Source organism: Petromyzon marinus, chromosome 1 (genome assembly GCF_048934315.1).
Source record: "Petromyzon marinus isolate PM22_M1 ecotype Great Lakes invasive population chromosome 1, UKy_Petmar_22M1.pri1.0, whole genome shotgun sequence".
In the NCBI taxonomy this organism is placed as follows: domain Eukaryota; kingdom Metazoa; phylum Chordata; class Hyperoartia; order Petromyzontiformes; family Petromyzontidae; genus Petromyzon; species Petromyzon marinus.
In genome coordinates this window covers 28,270,030-28,287,060 of record NC_133667.1, presented here as the reverse complement: position 1 = coordinate 28,287,060, position 17,031 = coordinate 28,270,030, and the positions used below count along the sequence as shown (strand labels likewise).

The 17,031-nt window shown below is 45.7% G+C and overlaps 1 protein-coding gene across 3 annotated transcripts in view; it reads left to right on the top strand.

Moving 5' to 3' along the window:
• The window catches only part of LOC116939322 (ADAMTS-like protein 3), a 99,153-nt gene that overhangs the window by 48,446 nt on the left and 33,676 nt on the right, over positions 1 to 17,031 (top strand). For 2 of the 3 annotated variants that reach the window (XM_032947537.2, XM_032947527.2), the window contains exons 12-17: positions 440 to 490; positions 1,179 to 1,383; positions 3,577 to 3,724; positions 6,098 to 6,188; positions 11,364 to 11,749; positions 12,140 to 12,269. In XM_032947537.2, coding sequence (XP_032803428.2) covers positions 440 to 490; positions 1,179 to 1,383; positions 3,577 to 3,724; positions 6,098 to 6,188; positions 11,364 to 11,749; positions 12,140 to 12,269 — 1,011 coding nt within the window. The other variant, XM_032947547.2, reaches the window with a different exon arrangement.

Here is a 17,031-nt window from a genome sequence, read left to right as displayed (position 1 = left end):
CCGCTGTGCATTTCGGGCAATGACCCTTCGGCCACGGCAGAGAGTTGCCAAAGCAGAGAGATGCTGAAGCAGAAAGATGCCAATGCAGAAAGATGGCAAGGCAGGGAGATGCCGTGAAGGAGTGCCACTGCCCGAAACGTCACCTGTTGCGTGTCGTTTCATTTTAGGGCAGTTTTATTCTCGAATTATTATTTTTGTTACGGTTGCTTTTCCACCACTGCCAATGTTAAATGAATCAACAGTAACTGATATACATGTACAGTATATTTGTGTTTGTGTATGGCGGCATGTGACTCATACGATTGCCCCACACATGCTCCGCATTCCGCAGTGCCGTACATCTCACCGCACACACGGTTCCAAACGTTTATTGGATGTGAATGTACGTGTCGAGGACCGTCTGGCTTATTTATTTTCTCTCCTTTTTTTTTCCCCACAGTGATGGTTACAAACAGATAATGTCCTACGACCACTTTCAACCAATCCCACGGTATGCACGTTTCAGTATGTAATTGTCCTTGTGAGATTAGTGCCAGGTTTAGGACAAGAGACGAATTTGAGGTTTTGAATGAATTGGACGGAGAAAACAAATAGGGCTTTTGTCAGCCATCATTTGACTTCCGAGCTGTCACTTAAGTAAGGGCAGTGTGAGAATGAATTTGAATTTCAATGCATATTCTGTATCGTATATTACGCATTTGCATGACCCCTGCAGCCACTAGAGCCACTATATTCACCACACTATATATGAAAAGATTCTCGAATAAATCCATTGCAATGCTAGAGTGGTACATTCTTACACTCCGAGTTAATATTACTCTGTAGTGGCATATGTTCCAGCAGCATAAAGGGCTGAATGAGAGAGAGCTGTAAGCCAGTGTTCTTCACTAATTTTCAGAGGGGGACCACTTTCGCTGATAAGACATCAGTGTGAGGTCCGCCACCCATTTTAAACCATTGGGGTTTGACAGCATGATGATGATGGTTGGGGGGGGGGGGGCTGTTTTCACCCTTTGTGTATTGTTGGGGGCCGCACGTCAGGGGCTGCACTAAAGGCCACCAGGGGCAGCTATATGGTCCTCCAGGCCTTGTAATTAAGAACAGTGCTATAAGCGCATGTGTACATACGTACACATGCACGTATGTGAGTACACGTGCCCGCGTGTCTGCTGGTGCAGCTGGGATGGAGGTCCGTGGACCACCTGCTCGAGCTCGTGCGGAGGAGGGCTTCAGAGCCGCACGGTGGCGTGCGTGGAGGAGGATCTCCACAGCATCCTGCACCCTGCCGAGGACTGGAAGTGCATGTACACGCTGAGGCCTGTCGCGTCCCAGCCGTGCAACCTCTTTGACTGCCCGCGGTGGCTTGCCCAGGAGTGGTCTTCGGTAAGCCCGCACCTCTAATTAGCACGGTTGGCTACGTACGGTGCGGAGAGAAGTTCAACGTGCAAGCAGCCTCTACCCGCGCCGCACGTTCGCTGCCCCGACTGCGTGCGTGTACGCATTGCACAATTGCGCTCTTGTGCTTGACCTTGCACAGCCCAATTGTGATTCATGATGGGTTTTTGGGGTTAGGCCGTGGAATGATCTGCCCAAATGTGTGTGGTTCAGACCCTCCACCGGCCGACACAGCCAAACAAATTTAAATTGGAACGCGTGGAAGCTTTCTATGTGTCAAGTATTATTGTTTCAGCTCGCTGGTAAGTTGAAGACCAAATCTCACAACGAAGCTTAGCAATTAGATTCTATAGTATGTTCCACTTATAGTTTGTTATTTATTCTATTTGTGTAGTTGCTGAGCTGTGTTTCAAATTTTCTGATTAATCCCAAAACTGTTAAAATTTGGTAGATAATTTTTTCCGCCTGAGGACGACCGCTTGTGTTGCGATCGAAATGTCGTGATATATTATTTTTGGTTTTATTTTTATTTTTTCTATCTATGTGACTTTACCGAAAGAACCAAAGAGTAGGGATACAATAGTTTGGATCATTTAAAAAAACACCGTCTGGAATTTTTCGGAATATGCGACATCGCGGGAAGTGACGTCGCTCTCTTTGACTTCATGCGCGCTCTTATTTAAGGCAAAGCGGCGTCACGTGGCATCGGGCGATGTCACTTTCACGCACAAAAGCGCGTAAAATATTACACAATGTATATGATTGGAAAATCCTCAAAAAGATCCAACAATGTGCTCAAAAAGTAAAAAATCTAAACACTTCTAATATGAAACTCATCCCGAAGCAGTTACAAATACATGTACTGTGCACAGCTCTCTAACGTGCTTTTGGGTTGTAGTACATGTTGTTTGGCATGATATCCGATCTTTCGCTCCACGTGCTGAGAGTTGAAGAAGCTCGCAACCATGTGGAGGGAAACATTGGACATTGTGCAGAACAATACGCGGTACGACCAAAGAGCACAGAGAGCTAAACACCACAACTGCATAACCCTGTGTAGTTATATACGTGTGTGTGTAGTCTAGAAAAAAAACCTCATTGGCTCTGACTTCTTAAAATAGGGAATTGATGATGCTAATCGGCATTGTTATCATCAGCTGTTCTAATTCAATACTCTCTGAAGCCCTCCCAATGCCAAGGCACTGATTAATTAAAAAGATAATGGAATGTAATCGAAATTATTTTTTCTATATCTCATATTAATTTTTACACATCTCAATAAATCAGTCAACTCCCTTTATTTAGCAGCAGATGAGAGCCCCCTTCGCCGACCAAGGGAATGTGAGATTTCCACTGCTGGCTCTGGGCCACCAATGCAGATGAGCTCATTTGAGCAGCGAGACGCCCCGACCGTTTTGGCCAATTGAGATGAAACAAGAAGAGCTGAGATAAAATACATACTCACCATCTTAATCAGCTTTGATCTATCCACTGCTGGATGAAGGCCTCTCCAAGCCATCGCCACCTATCAGGGTCCCGCAATGTTACAATCCAGCGAGCAACTCTACACGTGCTTATTACTTTGCTCCATCTTACGCTGTGGATGTCCTCTCGGGCGCATTCCCTCCCTTGGGTGGCACTCAGTTGTTAGTCTCGATCATTGGCTGCGGATGTGTCCTGCCCAAGCCCAGTGGATTTTATTGACAGCCACTCTGATATCTTGAACCTGCATGTGGCTCTCTCATTCTGTCTCAGAATGTGTATTCACGTCTCTAAATGCAATTCAAAGGCACACATCTCCCCACGCTTCCTTGTGCACTTTCAGTTTTTTGTTGTTAGTCCCGACCATCGGCCTGCATCCCTGCGAGGGTAAAATACAGGAAGACTAAGATTCACAACACTTCTGCCACTGTGCAGCTCGCTCTCTGTTGTGTTTTTTTTTGGGTTTGGGGGGCAGGAGGGTAGGGAGGGCTTGTTACCGCGTTGTTGTTCGGCATGACGTCCCGACGTTTTTTCGCCCCGCACGCCGGGAGCTCCTTCCCGTTGCTGAAAGTGTCGTCACGCCGAGCAACGAGCGACACGGGTTTTCAGCTCAGAAGCACACCCGCCAGAGTTGAATCACGCGATTGCTTTGGCTGCGCTGGTGAGAACAGCTGCGCCCCTCCGGTGCGGCGAGTGCAGTGCACCGCGACGTGCGGCCGCGGTCTCCGCTACCGAGTGGTTTTGTGCATGGACTACCGGGGCCACCATGCCGGTGGCTGCAACCCCAAGATCAAACCTCACATCAAGGAGGAGTGCATCGTTCCTGTCCCATGCTACAAGATAAAAGGTCAGTGTGTTGCTCGCGCTAGAAAAAAACACCCCTTTCTGTGCACTGCATTTGGGGTTGAGCAGAAGATTAGGCTGTAAGTAATTTGCCTTTGTTATAATTATCACTAACAATGTGGATGCCTGCCGCGGCGTAATGGTTAGCACACTGGACTTCCGGTGGTAGCTGTTATGGCCGGTGAAACATTGGTGCATATTCTTTGGGTCTTTCGGTAAAGTCACTTAGACAGGTTCAAAGATATTGTCTTGACTTTACCGAAAGACCCAAAGAATATTAATTCCTGCAGTCACGAAAGCTTTAAGTCAACATTGGTCCAAGTTTATGAAATCTCCCTGGCGTCTGTGCCCCCACCAGTATAAATGGGTACACCACAGCTAGTCGACTGGCAGAGGTCACGTGTTGGTGAGGTCAAGTGTGGGTGCTCCCACCTCTTCGAAGTTGTCTGATCATCGTGGCAGAGTGGAGGCCTTTTTGCCCGAAATGGTGTGAGCCAGCAGTTGGAGGCTGCACCTTTACCTTTTACCTTAATCTCCTTTATCCATAAAAAGCCTCACTCATTACTCATTGACAGTCATTGCATCGCTTCGCTTTCAGATGCGCTTCTGTGGCCATCTGGACCGCTCTCCCTTCCGGGATTAGGAAGCCACTGGAGCTATCCACTTTAAAATCTCGATTGAAAAGTAATTTCTTTAGAATTCCTTTTTGCGCTTAGTTTGTTGTCCTTTCCCCGCACCTCCGATTAGAATTTCAACATACAGACGTACAATTGTCCGGACATATTTGTGATGGTTATACAATGCCTCATGATGTATTTATTTTTTGCATGCGATGATGCGAATGCACCAGAGCAAACCCACGCATGTGTAGACATAGCGCTCGAATTTCTGTACAGATTTCAGCAAATTACTTACTGTATCGTCTACTGACCCAGCTTGCAACCTGACACATGGGGTTTCCCCTGCACATGACAACGATCGCAACATCCACGCAAACAGAAGGACTTTGGAGCTGGGGGTCGATGGACCAACGCAAACATCGATCCCAGCTCCAAAGTGCTGGATTACAAATAAGTAATACTATCGACAATACCTTCAACAGGGCTCCTTTGTTGCTGGCCGCTTAGCTCACGAAACGTGATAAAAAAACGTATATGCTGCCTTATACATGAAAGAGAAATCCCCATAATTTGCTCGTTTGTCAAATGGTCATTGCCTGAAACTTTAGTTGATTAAATGTTTTTCACTTTTAACCATGTTTTTTTGTTGTTCTTCTGATGGCGACAGGAGTAAAGCATTTTAATCTCGTGCTTCCACACATGCGTAATTTATTTTAAAAATGAGGGCTTATTTTAATTGTAAAATGATCCTTTCCCTCCTGATTAGCAGTCAACGTTACATGTATTGCACTCACGAATATTCACAAAAACATCTCTTGTGAGCATGTTTATCTTACTGTAGTTAATTTTTTTCTCTCTCCAAATCCCTTAATAACAATTAGATAACTCATATTATTCACAATGCTGGCCACATGTCGTCCAGTCCATTGCATGATTAGCAGCTTCCTCTGCAGGTAATATTTGCCCATGTATTACATAAAAAAATACATTGCTCACAATATGTCAGTCATAGGGGTTTTTTGACCATACTTCATCATCCTGGCCAGAATGGGCTGGTGAAGTGGGGGCTAAGACTGGTTCTTTATTGCTTTACATTAATGTTGCTCATTGCGGGGAATCGAACAGAAGTTGCTGGGTTTACAGCGCAGGGCGCTTACCACTGCGCCCAGGGGCGGAGCCAGGATTTCAGGCCGGGGTGACATTCAACACATTTAAATTTCAAGAATGATTAGAGAGTCAGACTGTTGAACTAGACGCCATCGGTTGGCGACACACTCTGACAATGCAGTTGCACGGAGTCCACCAGACCGAGTGTCGTACACTTATACGCAGAATGTCACCCCTGTCACCCCCCCCTGGCACCGCCCCTGACTGCGCCACTCCTCCACTAACATATCAGTGACTTTTCTTATATCTGTTTAGCAGTTGTTTACGACAAAGTTCAGTTACATCTCTTGGTTTGTTTTTATTGACCTATGCAGAGATATATTTATTTTAATTTGAAGTCAAATTTAAAAATTTATAACAACCCCAAAACATAAACAAAAAACAAAAAAATAAACAAAAAAATCATCAACACATTCATCAACGACCCCCACCTTAAATGGGAAACATACACAGTGCTGTAATAGGTTACGTTGTGGGCAATGGGCCTTCATCATAGCACATAGATTGTCTGAAACATTGCCTTAAATATACCACCGGGCAGTGGAGTGTCAATCGGAAATGTAACGTCAAATATGTCTTGGTTTGTGCAGAAAAACTTCCAGTGGAAGCTAAGCTGCCGTGGCTTAAGCAAGCACAGGGCCTCCAGGAGGAAGCGGAGACGGAGGTCTCGGAAGAACCAATGTAAGTTTTAAACAAACCTTAACAAAAATAATATTAACTCGAGTACTGACGCAATATTTTCGCTCAAAAAATAAACACGAAACATTTTTCGTTTTTTTTTTTTCCCCCAGAACTCTGCAAGTGGATTAGATGACTGGCAAATCTTTATTTTAGACAAATAATAAATAAAGCAGATGTTGTGGTTTGTGGTGAATGCAATGAGGCGTTATGTGGCCAAGTCGGAAAATGGCATATGTTAGTGTGTATGAAAGCTGTATTCCATAGATTGCTTTAATAAATAATGACATAATCACATCGGTCTGTTCTTTTACACAACTTTAATAAAAAAATCTACAACCCTTTGTCAATCCACTGCTGAGTCAAGGTTTCCTCACAATGTGTTGACCATAGGAGTTGTTTGACCATACTTCGCCCCAGTATTCAGCATGACTTGATTCATTGTGCTGTACTAGGATAATTAAAATATGACTTGCCACTGATGTTAGTCATGGCAGGTAATCAAACTCAGGTCACGGGGTTCCTAGCGTGGTGATGTAACCGCTGTGCCATCACATCATTAGGTAGTTGCCGTATATAATGATGTTTTTGAGCAATAGTTAAGTTAATTTAAGTGATAGAAACAATGATGGCTTAGCCTACAAAAAAAGCGAATTTCGTTCTGAAAATTGGGAAAACGGCTATTTTTTGACATCGCTTTAACTTACCTTTTAGCACTGTTAAGCAAAAGAAATTGGGGAAAATGGAAGGAAAATGAAAAAAAACAGTATCTGCAGTGGGTTACAACAGTGTTTTGTTAACCTGGCTCCTGGAAGCTACATACATAAACCACTCTCCGGAACGGCTACATGCGCTTCCAAAAATAACATTGTACGTGAGCAAGAGTCCACGCTGTTACTGAGGCCGGGAAAAGGACAATAAAGCACATGATTGGTGCCAGGGACTCGCTGGTTTGTGCCAGAAGGTGTTTGTGAAACCCCGCGACGAGATATTTTATTTCACGTGAAAATGTGCCGCGTTTAAAAAGTCTTCTTTTTTTTTTGCACGGATAAACGTTGCACTCTGCATGTGAATGTACGGCATAAAGAGCTCTTTGTTTCACTCCTGAAAGAAAGTCACCTATTGCCAACAATCTGTCTCGCCAAAAAGTAAGCATCTGTTGCACACAATTTTGGTTTGTGAGGATTTGTACAGAATCATAGCAAGCTTCCTTCAAACAATTGCATTTAAATTGGGGCAAAGAAGCAAATCTAAATATATTGTCTCTTTGTTCAAATACGTATCGATAGAAATATTAAGAGGTTTAACAAAAATTCGGCTAGTTTGCTCAGTGGTAGAGTTGGAAGGTTGCAAGTTCAAATCCTGGTTGAGGGTTGACTCGGCTCATCATCCCCTCCGTGGCCAATAAAATAGATACCACATTGTGGGGTCGTCAACACTGGTGGCTGTCCGTTTGATATACTGTGCCATACTAAAGGAATTAAGAATTTCCCTGACTGGCTCAGGGCTATAACGGGAGATGAGCACTGTCTGAATGCTCTTACGTGCAAAAAATAACTTTTTTTGAATACTTATTAAAATTGTTTTTATTCGCAAATACAATATTCATATGTCTCCAATCCATCTCATAACACAGACGTAGAGCGCTGCTGTATAAAATGGACCTCCAATATAAATATGCAGCACCTGTGAGTCCCTGCTCGCCCTGATTATTTAAAAAGAGCCAAATTAGTTTTTCTCTTTTGTGCATTTGTCTAAATGCATGGCATGCAATCTGTAGGCAATACAAATGCCAGCTCCTGCCATCTGTTTAAAACATTTCCAAACCTATTCGCTTCAATAGCTCTTGCCGATGTGATCGCCTCTAGAAATTAGAATTGCGTAACACAGGAATTGAAATACATATGAATGGCGATACCGAAACTTGTAGACCATATCTCGTTTACCTGCAGTTATTAATATTCTTGATTGGTGCTGCCATCGACCAATCCTGCATCTCACAGTGCAACGTTGTAATTGAGGCTCTTTGTTAACGGCAACAAGTTGTCCTGGCAGCATTTACCAGGCGCTGATGAGATCTGCATTTGCAGTTGTAATCTTCAGCTGATTTCAGCTCACATGCAGCAACTCGAGAAGCAGATGGGTGGATTGTTGTTGCGTCGCAGAATCGTGTGAGACTCGCGATGGCTTGGGGAGGCATTCATACAGCAGTTGATAGACATTGGCGAATGATGAACGATCAGCAGCCAGTAATGTTCGGCATGGCCCTGCCAATTCATCACCAGCAAAAAAGTGCACGGGGAGATAATCCCAAATGCATGCGCCAATGATGCGCCAGTGATACGAGGACATCAGTGGCAGCCCAGCGTGTTATTGTTTTGCAGAAAAGGCGTGCTTTGCTTGGGACATGGCCAAGTATGTACGTGGTGCTGGCCACTCACCCCCTCGTGTGCCGTGCCGGTCTTCATAGGTGCTATCCGCTAACACCACTTGCCTCAACAGTATGTTAAGGCAATCCGGGTGGGGTCTTTGACGTAGGGAAACCCCTCTGTTGCGCCTCCATTGGTGGCACCGTTGGAGTGGAGAGGAGGAATTCTGGGAAATACACTTTGGGGAGGTCCGTAGGGGCAGGATCAATGGCTGTGCAAGGCGTAAGCAGATGCTTAGACACCCCAAGCAGCCGAAGTGGGCTCAGGATTCATGACAAATACACTAATGGTGCATCAAACATATAATGTAAAAATGCTAATCCACATACCAAGCCAATTATCATAAAAAAACAAATAAATCTCACCGCTGTTTTGTCTGCATCTCTCTTCTCTCGTCTCATCACACCTCTAACCTTGTCTGCATTGCTCTTATATCGCTTTATCTATCATCGACATCTCCTCTGTCATCTCACTGGGATTTCATGAAAGTGAAAGGGGTCCTCCCCCCAAAAAACTATTTCGACTCAGAGCCCCTTCATGGGTGATTGAGCACCAGCACCGGGCAGGGTGAGTAGGGCAAGCAGCTTGGTCGAAGGTGGCTGTGTTGGTGGTGGGGCACACACGTGTTGCTACATTTCACCACAGTGGCGAGATGTTAACTACCTCGCCTGGTATACAGGAGTATGTGGGTTCGATCCCGATCCTGACGCCTGCTGTATATTTGGAGTTTGAATTTTATTTCTGTGGTCGCGTGAATTTTCTCGGGGTCCTCCGGTTTTTCACTCCACATTTATAAAAATTGGTTAGAGTGTTTGTTTGTTAGAAATTTCCACGTTGAGCTATAAATTGTGGCCAGGTCGCTTCTGCCCAGTAGGCCTTACTTGCTAAAATTTAAATAGTCTATAGTGTGCCACTCTCCAATACCCTGCTGTCACTCTCCGACACAATGTCCTGCACCTTTGAGCCAGCGGGACTTTATTCACGCACGCATGGTTGGATGGACAGAATGCTGGCATGGGAAAGAGAACTGGCGTGAAAAATTCATGTTTGCTCCGCCGCCAGGTCGCACCTGGCCATGCCCATCATAGAAGTTATGCCGGTCACTGCATTGACCGGTGATTGCTGGCAACATGAGAATCCAAATATTAGTTTTTGGTGTGAATTCCCAGCATCAACAACCATTTGCTGATATTTCCCACCAAAGGTGACCATAAATGCCTCTGCAGGCGGGGATCGAGCCCATAGCGTCCGCTTGGCTCAGACTGCAGCAGGTTTGGTGTTGTGCTGTGCTTATCTCCATTGTAGAGTGGTAGAAAGCACTCATCAATGTCTCTCCACAGGAAACCACGGTTAACGTGCCGCGAAATGCTACTCACTTCATCGATCCCAGAGGCCTAATGGGCTCAGTCAACTCCCAACGGGGATTTGAGCTCACGACCTTTCAAGCGACGGTGTGCCGCAATGCCTCACCCAGCCAGATAATTTGGCAAATCTAAAGAAATAACTGGATTAAGATTGCCACCTCTGCGGTACAAAACACCCGGGATTATTTCACAATACCAGTAGAGGGGGAGAACTACCTTGTAAATGCATAATTTTGAGTGGTGCATTGTAATGCGGCTAACTTAAACAATCACTGTGAATGTGCTGGGAAGACATTCAGACTTCCCAGGACCCACGACCTTCAATATTGGAAAAAACAGGACAGGTGGAAACCACAATCTGGACGCGACTACTTAACTACATCTTGACATTCGACTGCTGCAATTTTTTACTCTCGTGCGCTGCCACCAGTAATATGCTTGAATAATAATCATAAATTACATTTATAAAGGACCCGTCTACAGGGTGCTCAAGGCACGGAACATCACAAAAAAAACATTTTTTTTTGGCCAAGTGGAGGAAAAAGGAATCGATATCGAAGCTAAATTTGGTAACCAGAATCAAGAGAAAAGAAATGCGTATTGAGGCGGCTTTTAAATGACACCATTGTCTCCGAATTACGAACAACGCTTTCTGGGGAAGGCGCGCCACACCGAGAGGAGCAGTACAACAGAGGGCACGGTCACCCATTGTGTGGAAGAGGCGGGTCCCGGGAACGCACAGGGCACCGGCCATCGAAGAACGAAGACTTCGGGATTGTACATTGTTGTTGTAACTGGCTGACCTCTCCCTGACTGGAAACATAAAAGCTTCACAGCTCATCGGATTCATCCAGTCTCAATAAAGATTCTGATTCCGATACTCTCGGGCTCGGCATACTGTAGCCCCGGCGAGGTCGTCTTCTAGGGTGAAGGGCTCCTCCAGGGACAGGCAGATGTTCCACAGTCTGTGTCTCACGGCATTCACTTTGCCGCGAATGACAAGCGCGCATTGTGACAGTCGATTTGTGTGCGTGCTTGTCTTGTGGGGAGCGGTACCGCAGCGGTGAGCACACTGCGCTACGATCCCAGCCACTCGATTCCCGCCCACGGCCACCAACACCGGTGATGGTTATCTGATTCGGTCCTGGGCCTTTCCCGAGGTCGACTCAACCTCAAAATGAGCACAGTGCCTGGTGGCGGAGTGTAAAACATCGTCACTGGCGAGACACAGGGGCGGCGCGGCGTTGGCCACACACCCCCTCGTGTACCGTGCCGGCCTTCCATAGGCCGTGCTCTCTAACAACACTTGGCCCCAACAGTGTGTTAAGGCTACACGGGGGGAATATTTTGTCTTATATGTCTCTTCGCTTGTGGTGAGGGAACAGGTTCATCGCGGGCCCTTGGTCGCCTTGCAGCGCCACGTGCGGCGTGGGCGTGCAGACGCGCGCCGTCGCCTGCCGCGTCTTCCTCTCCTTCTCGCGGACCGTCGCCGATCTGCCCGACGAGGAGTGCGGCGAGGGGCCCCGGCCCAGCACCACCAGGGCATGCCGCGCCGCTTCGTGCTCCGCCGACTTCGCTCCCGCGGGCTGGCGAGAGGAGGGGGAGGATGAAGAGTCCGAGGAAGAAGGGGAGGGAGAGCAAGACGGAGAGGAGGAGGGGGAGAGCGAGAGGGGCGATGATGGGGAGAGGGATGTGACCCCGCATGCCATTGAGCCGGTTTTCGAGTGGGAATATCAGGGCTTCACGGACTGTTCAGAGTCGTGCGGCGGAGGTGAGTTTTGTTTCAAGTGTGTTCTTTGAGGCATGTTACTCAGGTTCGTAAAAATTGTGTTCAAATGTAGGCCACAATCTATTGATACTTTTGGTACGAATAAACCAGAGAAATCGAGCAGTTGCCAGGTATTCTTAACCCAGTTCTCCCCTGAAAGAGAGATCGTTGAGACTTCCATTAGGCTTTTGCATGAACGAGTTGTACAACGATACGAACAATATAAAATCAATGAACAATGCAACGATGGCACATCTGCTGAGTGAAGTCCGTAAGAACAACTGTCGGAATGCCTGGTCAACTGAAGTATGAGTTACCCGATACACGTTACTTGAGCCGTGCCTGTGGAGCATTCTCTGCTAACTTGACACGTGCACTTCTTTGTAACCAAAGGCACCCAGGAGGCCAGGGCTGTGTGCCTGAGCAAGGAGGGTGGCGAGCCAGCCGACCATGCTCTGTGCAACGCCTCTCATCGCCCCCCAAGGCTTCTGAAAAGCTGCAACGCGGACCCCTGCCCTCCCAGGTACCTCGCGCTTGCCAAGAGCTCAACGATGCCGCCAGGAGCCCAGAGCGCCAGATCATCTGGACTGCATCTGGATCCGTTCAATTAAAAATCAGCCGTTCTGACACGAGGTTAAAGTTGCTTTGAGACCTTTAAATTAACCGAGCTATAAATAAGCGAGTAGACTGTTTTTTTTTTTTTCTCTCTCAGCGTTAATATTGGGGTGTAGGAAAAATGAATGAAAATTCAACGATGATATCATACGTAATCGCTTCCAAGATGTCTGGCCAATGTGGAAGAGTAGGCCAAATTCCCTCCAGAGAGCTTCCCTCTAGTAGAGACCCTCATGCCAGGAGTGGTGTGAGCACGAAATTGCTCACACCACCGCTACTTATTATTATTACTGTATATAACCGTGAGGTAAATTAAAAAATTAGTGGTAAACATTTTTACAATGGTGTCAGAATTTATAAACTCAGCTGGCTCGGTGTCTTTAAATGGCACAGCGATGCTTTTGGTCACTACCAACTGCTGCCTTCCGCTGTAAAATTGTTGATTAACACCCTGAAGGAATCAACATTTGCAATCGTAGACTGCGCCAGTCAAGCAACAAATATGAAAGTTATTGCGCAGCACAACTATGAACAGTTAATAATCATACAAAATTGTGTTTACATTTATCCGTAATGCGTTATTCAAAATAAATGAATGACTCTTAATGGGCTCCTATTGGGTTAAATAATGTAAACATTCCATACATGTTCTTAATAAATCTTACTGACTGTTACTTGGTACTCATCTTTTTAATGTGCAAAGAGTAATACATCACTATTATATAGTTGCATGTTTTTTTTTAAATATATAAATATTTGTAGAAGTGTAAACATATTCACATTCACTTGCTTTGGGTTCATAAAAAGCGGATAGGTATACAAACCTAAGCCAAGATTTGTTCACCGATATCCGAAGCTTGACCTGCTTAAATTAACCATTAGCCACTGGCGGGACATCTCCCATTACGTAAATGGAGGCACCCTTAAAACAAGCATTGCATTACTGTGCCGACTTTCTGCGCGAGGTTTATGCAGCAGTGATTGAGTGTTCTGCACGATATAAATGAAACTGCAGCATGTGCCGACAGGCATCCAAACCTTCACTTAGCCTCGCGCTGACTCCGGTATCGCGTGACACCCAGCGTTCGCTGTATTTCCATCACTGCGATGCGGGATTGATTCCTCTTGAGACGTGTATTTCCACACATTAGATGCCACCCCCTCCCCCTGGCTGACATGGCCAGCGATGTCTTTTAAACGTACTCGCAGAGACAGGCGAGAGGGTGAAAGGTTCAGGATCCTCGCTCGCTATTTTATTTTTCTATCACTTGTCTATCACACTGTAGGGAAGCGTTTAAAGGAATTCGGATTCATAAGTTACAATTTCACATGTGTGTTCGGATCACTTTACATTGCATGGTTATTTAAAATGTATTCGTGCTTACAATCGGGAAAGCACGGAATTGATCATGTGAAAGTTCTCTTTTGGGATTGATTTGACTGAACGCTTTCCTTTGGATCGTCTCAAATATCGTATATCGGTTGCATTTTTGTGCTTTTCAGATTAATCAGAAAATCGGGAAAACATTTCTTTAGAATGAGGCCCAGTAGGGAGGTTTTGAATGTAACCGCATGGACATGAATACCTCCACAGGCACAAGCGTGTACATGTGGGCGCAGATTAATTTTCAAACACAGTCAAATACATTGACATCCTGTCCTTCTCCCTAATTATTTACAATGCCAGGTAAGCAAGCCATGGTTAGCCCTCTTGGGGACTCACAACATGCGGTTGCACAGCCTTCTTACCATCATGGGATCGGAGCCAAATACGAGCCTGAGCAAGGTATATCTTTATTTGTGGTATAAAGAAGCAAGTTACGAGTAGTAGGAGTAGTAAGGAAAATAAATGTAATGTACAGCCGTTTTGACCGTACTGCATCATGCTGGTCAGTGTGGGCGGTGGTGGGGTTGGGATGCCGGCAACTGGTTGAGATGTCAAATCACTCCGATATAATCCATGGTCGGGAATCAGAATCGGGTCACCGGGTTGAGGGCGTAGTGCACAAACCACTGCGTTGCTGCTCCCTCCGAGGTATGAGTAATGGGCAGAAAATGCTGTCCTAGCTTCAGCCAAAGCACTGCGTGTGACGCAATGTAACTTTGATTTATGTAGTGCGTAGATGTGACCACGTCTCGAGATGCTGTGTACACAAGGTGCCAAGCGTTTTGATAGCAGAGAGAAAAGAAGAGGAAGGGGGGGGTAGGAGGCTACGAGCAGAGATGGAAATGAGACGACAATTTTGGTGAGATGTGAATCAAGATAATTAATAGGGAGGAGACAGCATGCCCTTAATCCGTGTCTGCTTGTCAAGTGCATGGCATCCCACAACCACGGCTTCAAAACGGTGCAAATGGACATGTCCCTGCCCACGGGAACATGCCCCCACACGAACTGAGCTGAGCCTTTACAGGAATGGTTCTCAAAAAAGTGCGGCTTTATAGAAAGCACGTCAGAGGAATGCATTGCATGCAGGCCTGGATTCAGATCCTCCTAAGTGCTATTCCTGTACCTTTGAGTCTGTTGTTATCACCAAAAAGGCTTATAAACCCAGAGGGCAGACTAATTTGGCTTCTGGTTAATTGGGGCCTGATGGGTAATGCTCACGAGGGTCTTAATTAGGCTGTTGGTTCTTCACAGTGACCAGCAGAAGGGAAGCCTTCAATTTGTGCCGCTGTGGGGCCCGTGGAGAGCTGAGTGCTGCACCTCAGCATACCAGAAATAATGGATAATTTAGCCATCACAGCACGCCGTCGTATTTCACAAAGCACAGCACTTTCTTTTTCCAAGCTCATAAAAAAGGTGTGTAGTTATGTTTCCATAACCCGAAAATACATTGTGTGCTCAATGTCATCCGGCCCACATATTTTCTGCAGTGATGGTGTTTTAGGAATGACAGATTCGTATTTGATAATTATGGCCTATATCAGCGCTTCCCAACCTGCGGCACCTCGAGCATGCGAGAACAAAAAAAATATTTAAAAAATCACCTCAAGGCGACGTGGGGGGGGGGTGGGGGGGTACGGTCAACCGGGGTTAGTTACTGAGCAGTGCTGCTTTGCATGCCTGTGCACTCGCGATTCGAAAAAAACCTATTTACTCATTTGTTGTATGGAATTCAGAAAACCGATGCAATTGGCCACCTCGGACGTCCACGTGTCCTGCAAGTGCCTTCTCCCCCTCTCTCGCTCGTTAGTCGTATTTATTTTTAACATGTGTTTTACAAATGCGCAAAGGAAATTCTTCACTTCTACCAAATATTTTCGTCAAGCATCCACATTTAGTGAAGCCCAGCCTTCCGCTCTGCTTAATGCCAATGGTCAGTGGCTACAGGCTTAAGCTGTACGGTTGTGGCTTTGTTAATTTTATTAAATTGTATGTAGATAACATTATACTTAGTTGTTATTAACACCTAGGACTGAATGTTTCTGGTGTGTGTAAATGCAATTACAATGTACATTTTGAATTATGGTGATGTATTTGATGATTTGCGTATGCTGGTAAGGGTATATGGGAGGTATTCTGTTAGAAACCAGTGGCTTATACGAATGAAAAGTTGGCTTAGTCCTTTGACGCAGTCCACATCTTTAATTTTTATAAAAATTTGTATCACAAATTGCAAATTAACACATGCAAATTATGACACAAATTTATTCCATGGAAATAAATTCCATGTGTGCAACAACAAAAGACTTGGGAGTGTGTGATCCAGCTATTGCGATAGTACACAATGTCCCGAGAGGCGGGAAAAAGTACAATATTATTGGTCAACTTTAACCAAGCCAATCACAAACGTATTGAATGGAGAAATATAAATAAATACGGATCATGGAAAACTGCAGCACTGCTTAATGTGAAGCACACCTGCACATAATGGCTTTCTTACGCGCCACTGCTACCATCTGCCAATCAATAACCAAATGTCACCACGTGTATGTACATGAAAAATGGTTGTCATGCCAGATACATTTAGCTGTTTCCCAAATGTATTAATTAATGCTTTCATCATAGCTCTTGTATCCAAACGCAACTTGTAGCTGTTGCACACGTGTGCGCCTGGAAAGATAAACTATCCAGTCCGTGCCACACACACATATCCACAAAGACCCAACGTACATCCTTAACAGACTGTTGGGGCAAGTGCTGTTAGCGAGCAGCACCTATGAAGGCCGGAACGGCACACGAAGGGGTGGGTGGCCAGCAATCACGCCCGACCGCCTTTGTCTCACCGGTGGCGATGTTTACACACTGCACCAGGTGCTTATTTTAGGCTGAGTCTACCTAGGGGACGCCCAGGACCGGTTCAGACAATCGTCACTAGTGTTGACCATGAGCAGGAATCGAACTCGGGTCACCAGGTTCGTAGCGCAGTGCACTAACCACTACACTGCCGCTCCCCATACACACACGTACTGGTTCGTGCAGACACGTGCCTGTGTGTGCACGTGTCTCTGTATGCAGTTAAAGCTAGCGTGGCGTGCTCTTTAGTTATCCATAGTACATGTTTTCCCTCCTTCGGTAAACTGTAAGATCTTTTTGTTTGAGAAGTATTTTGTGAGCAAACTAATGCTTTATCACTCGAAGTAAGTGGCTTAGTCACCCGTAACAGTGGGATACAATGGCCAAACAGTATCTGAGATGGCGTGCCAAGGACCATCGATTGTACACC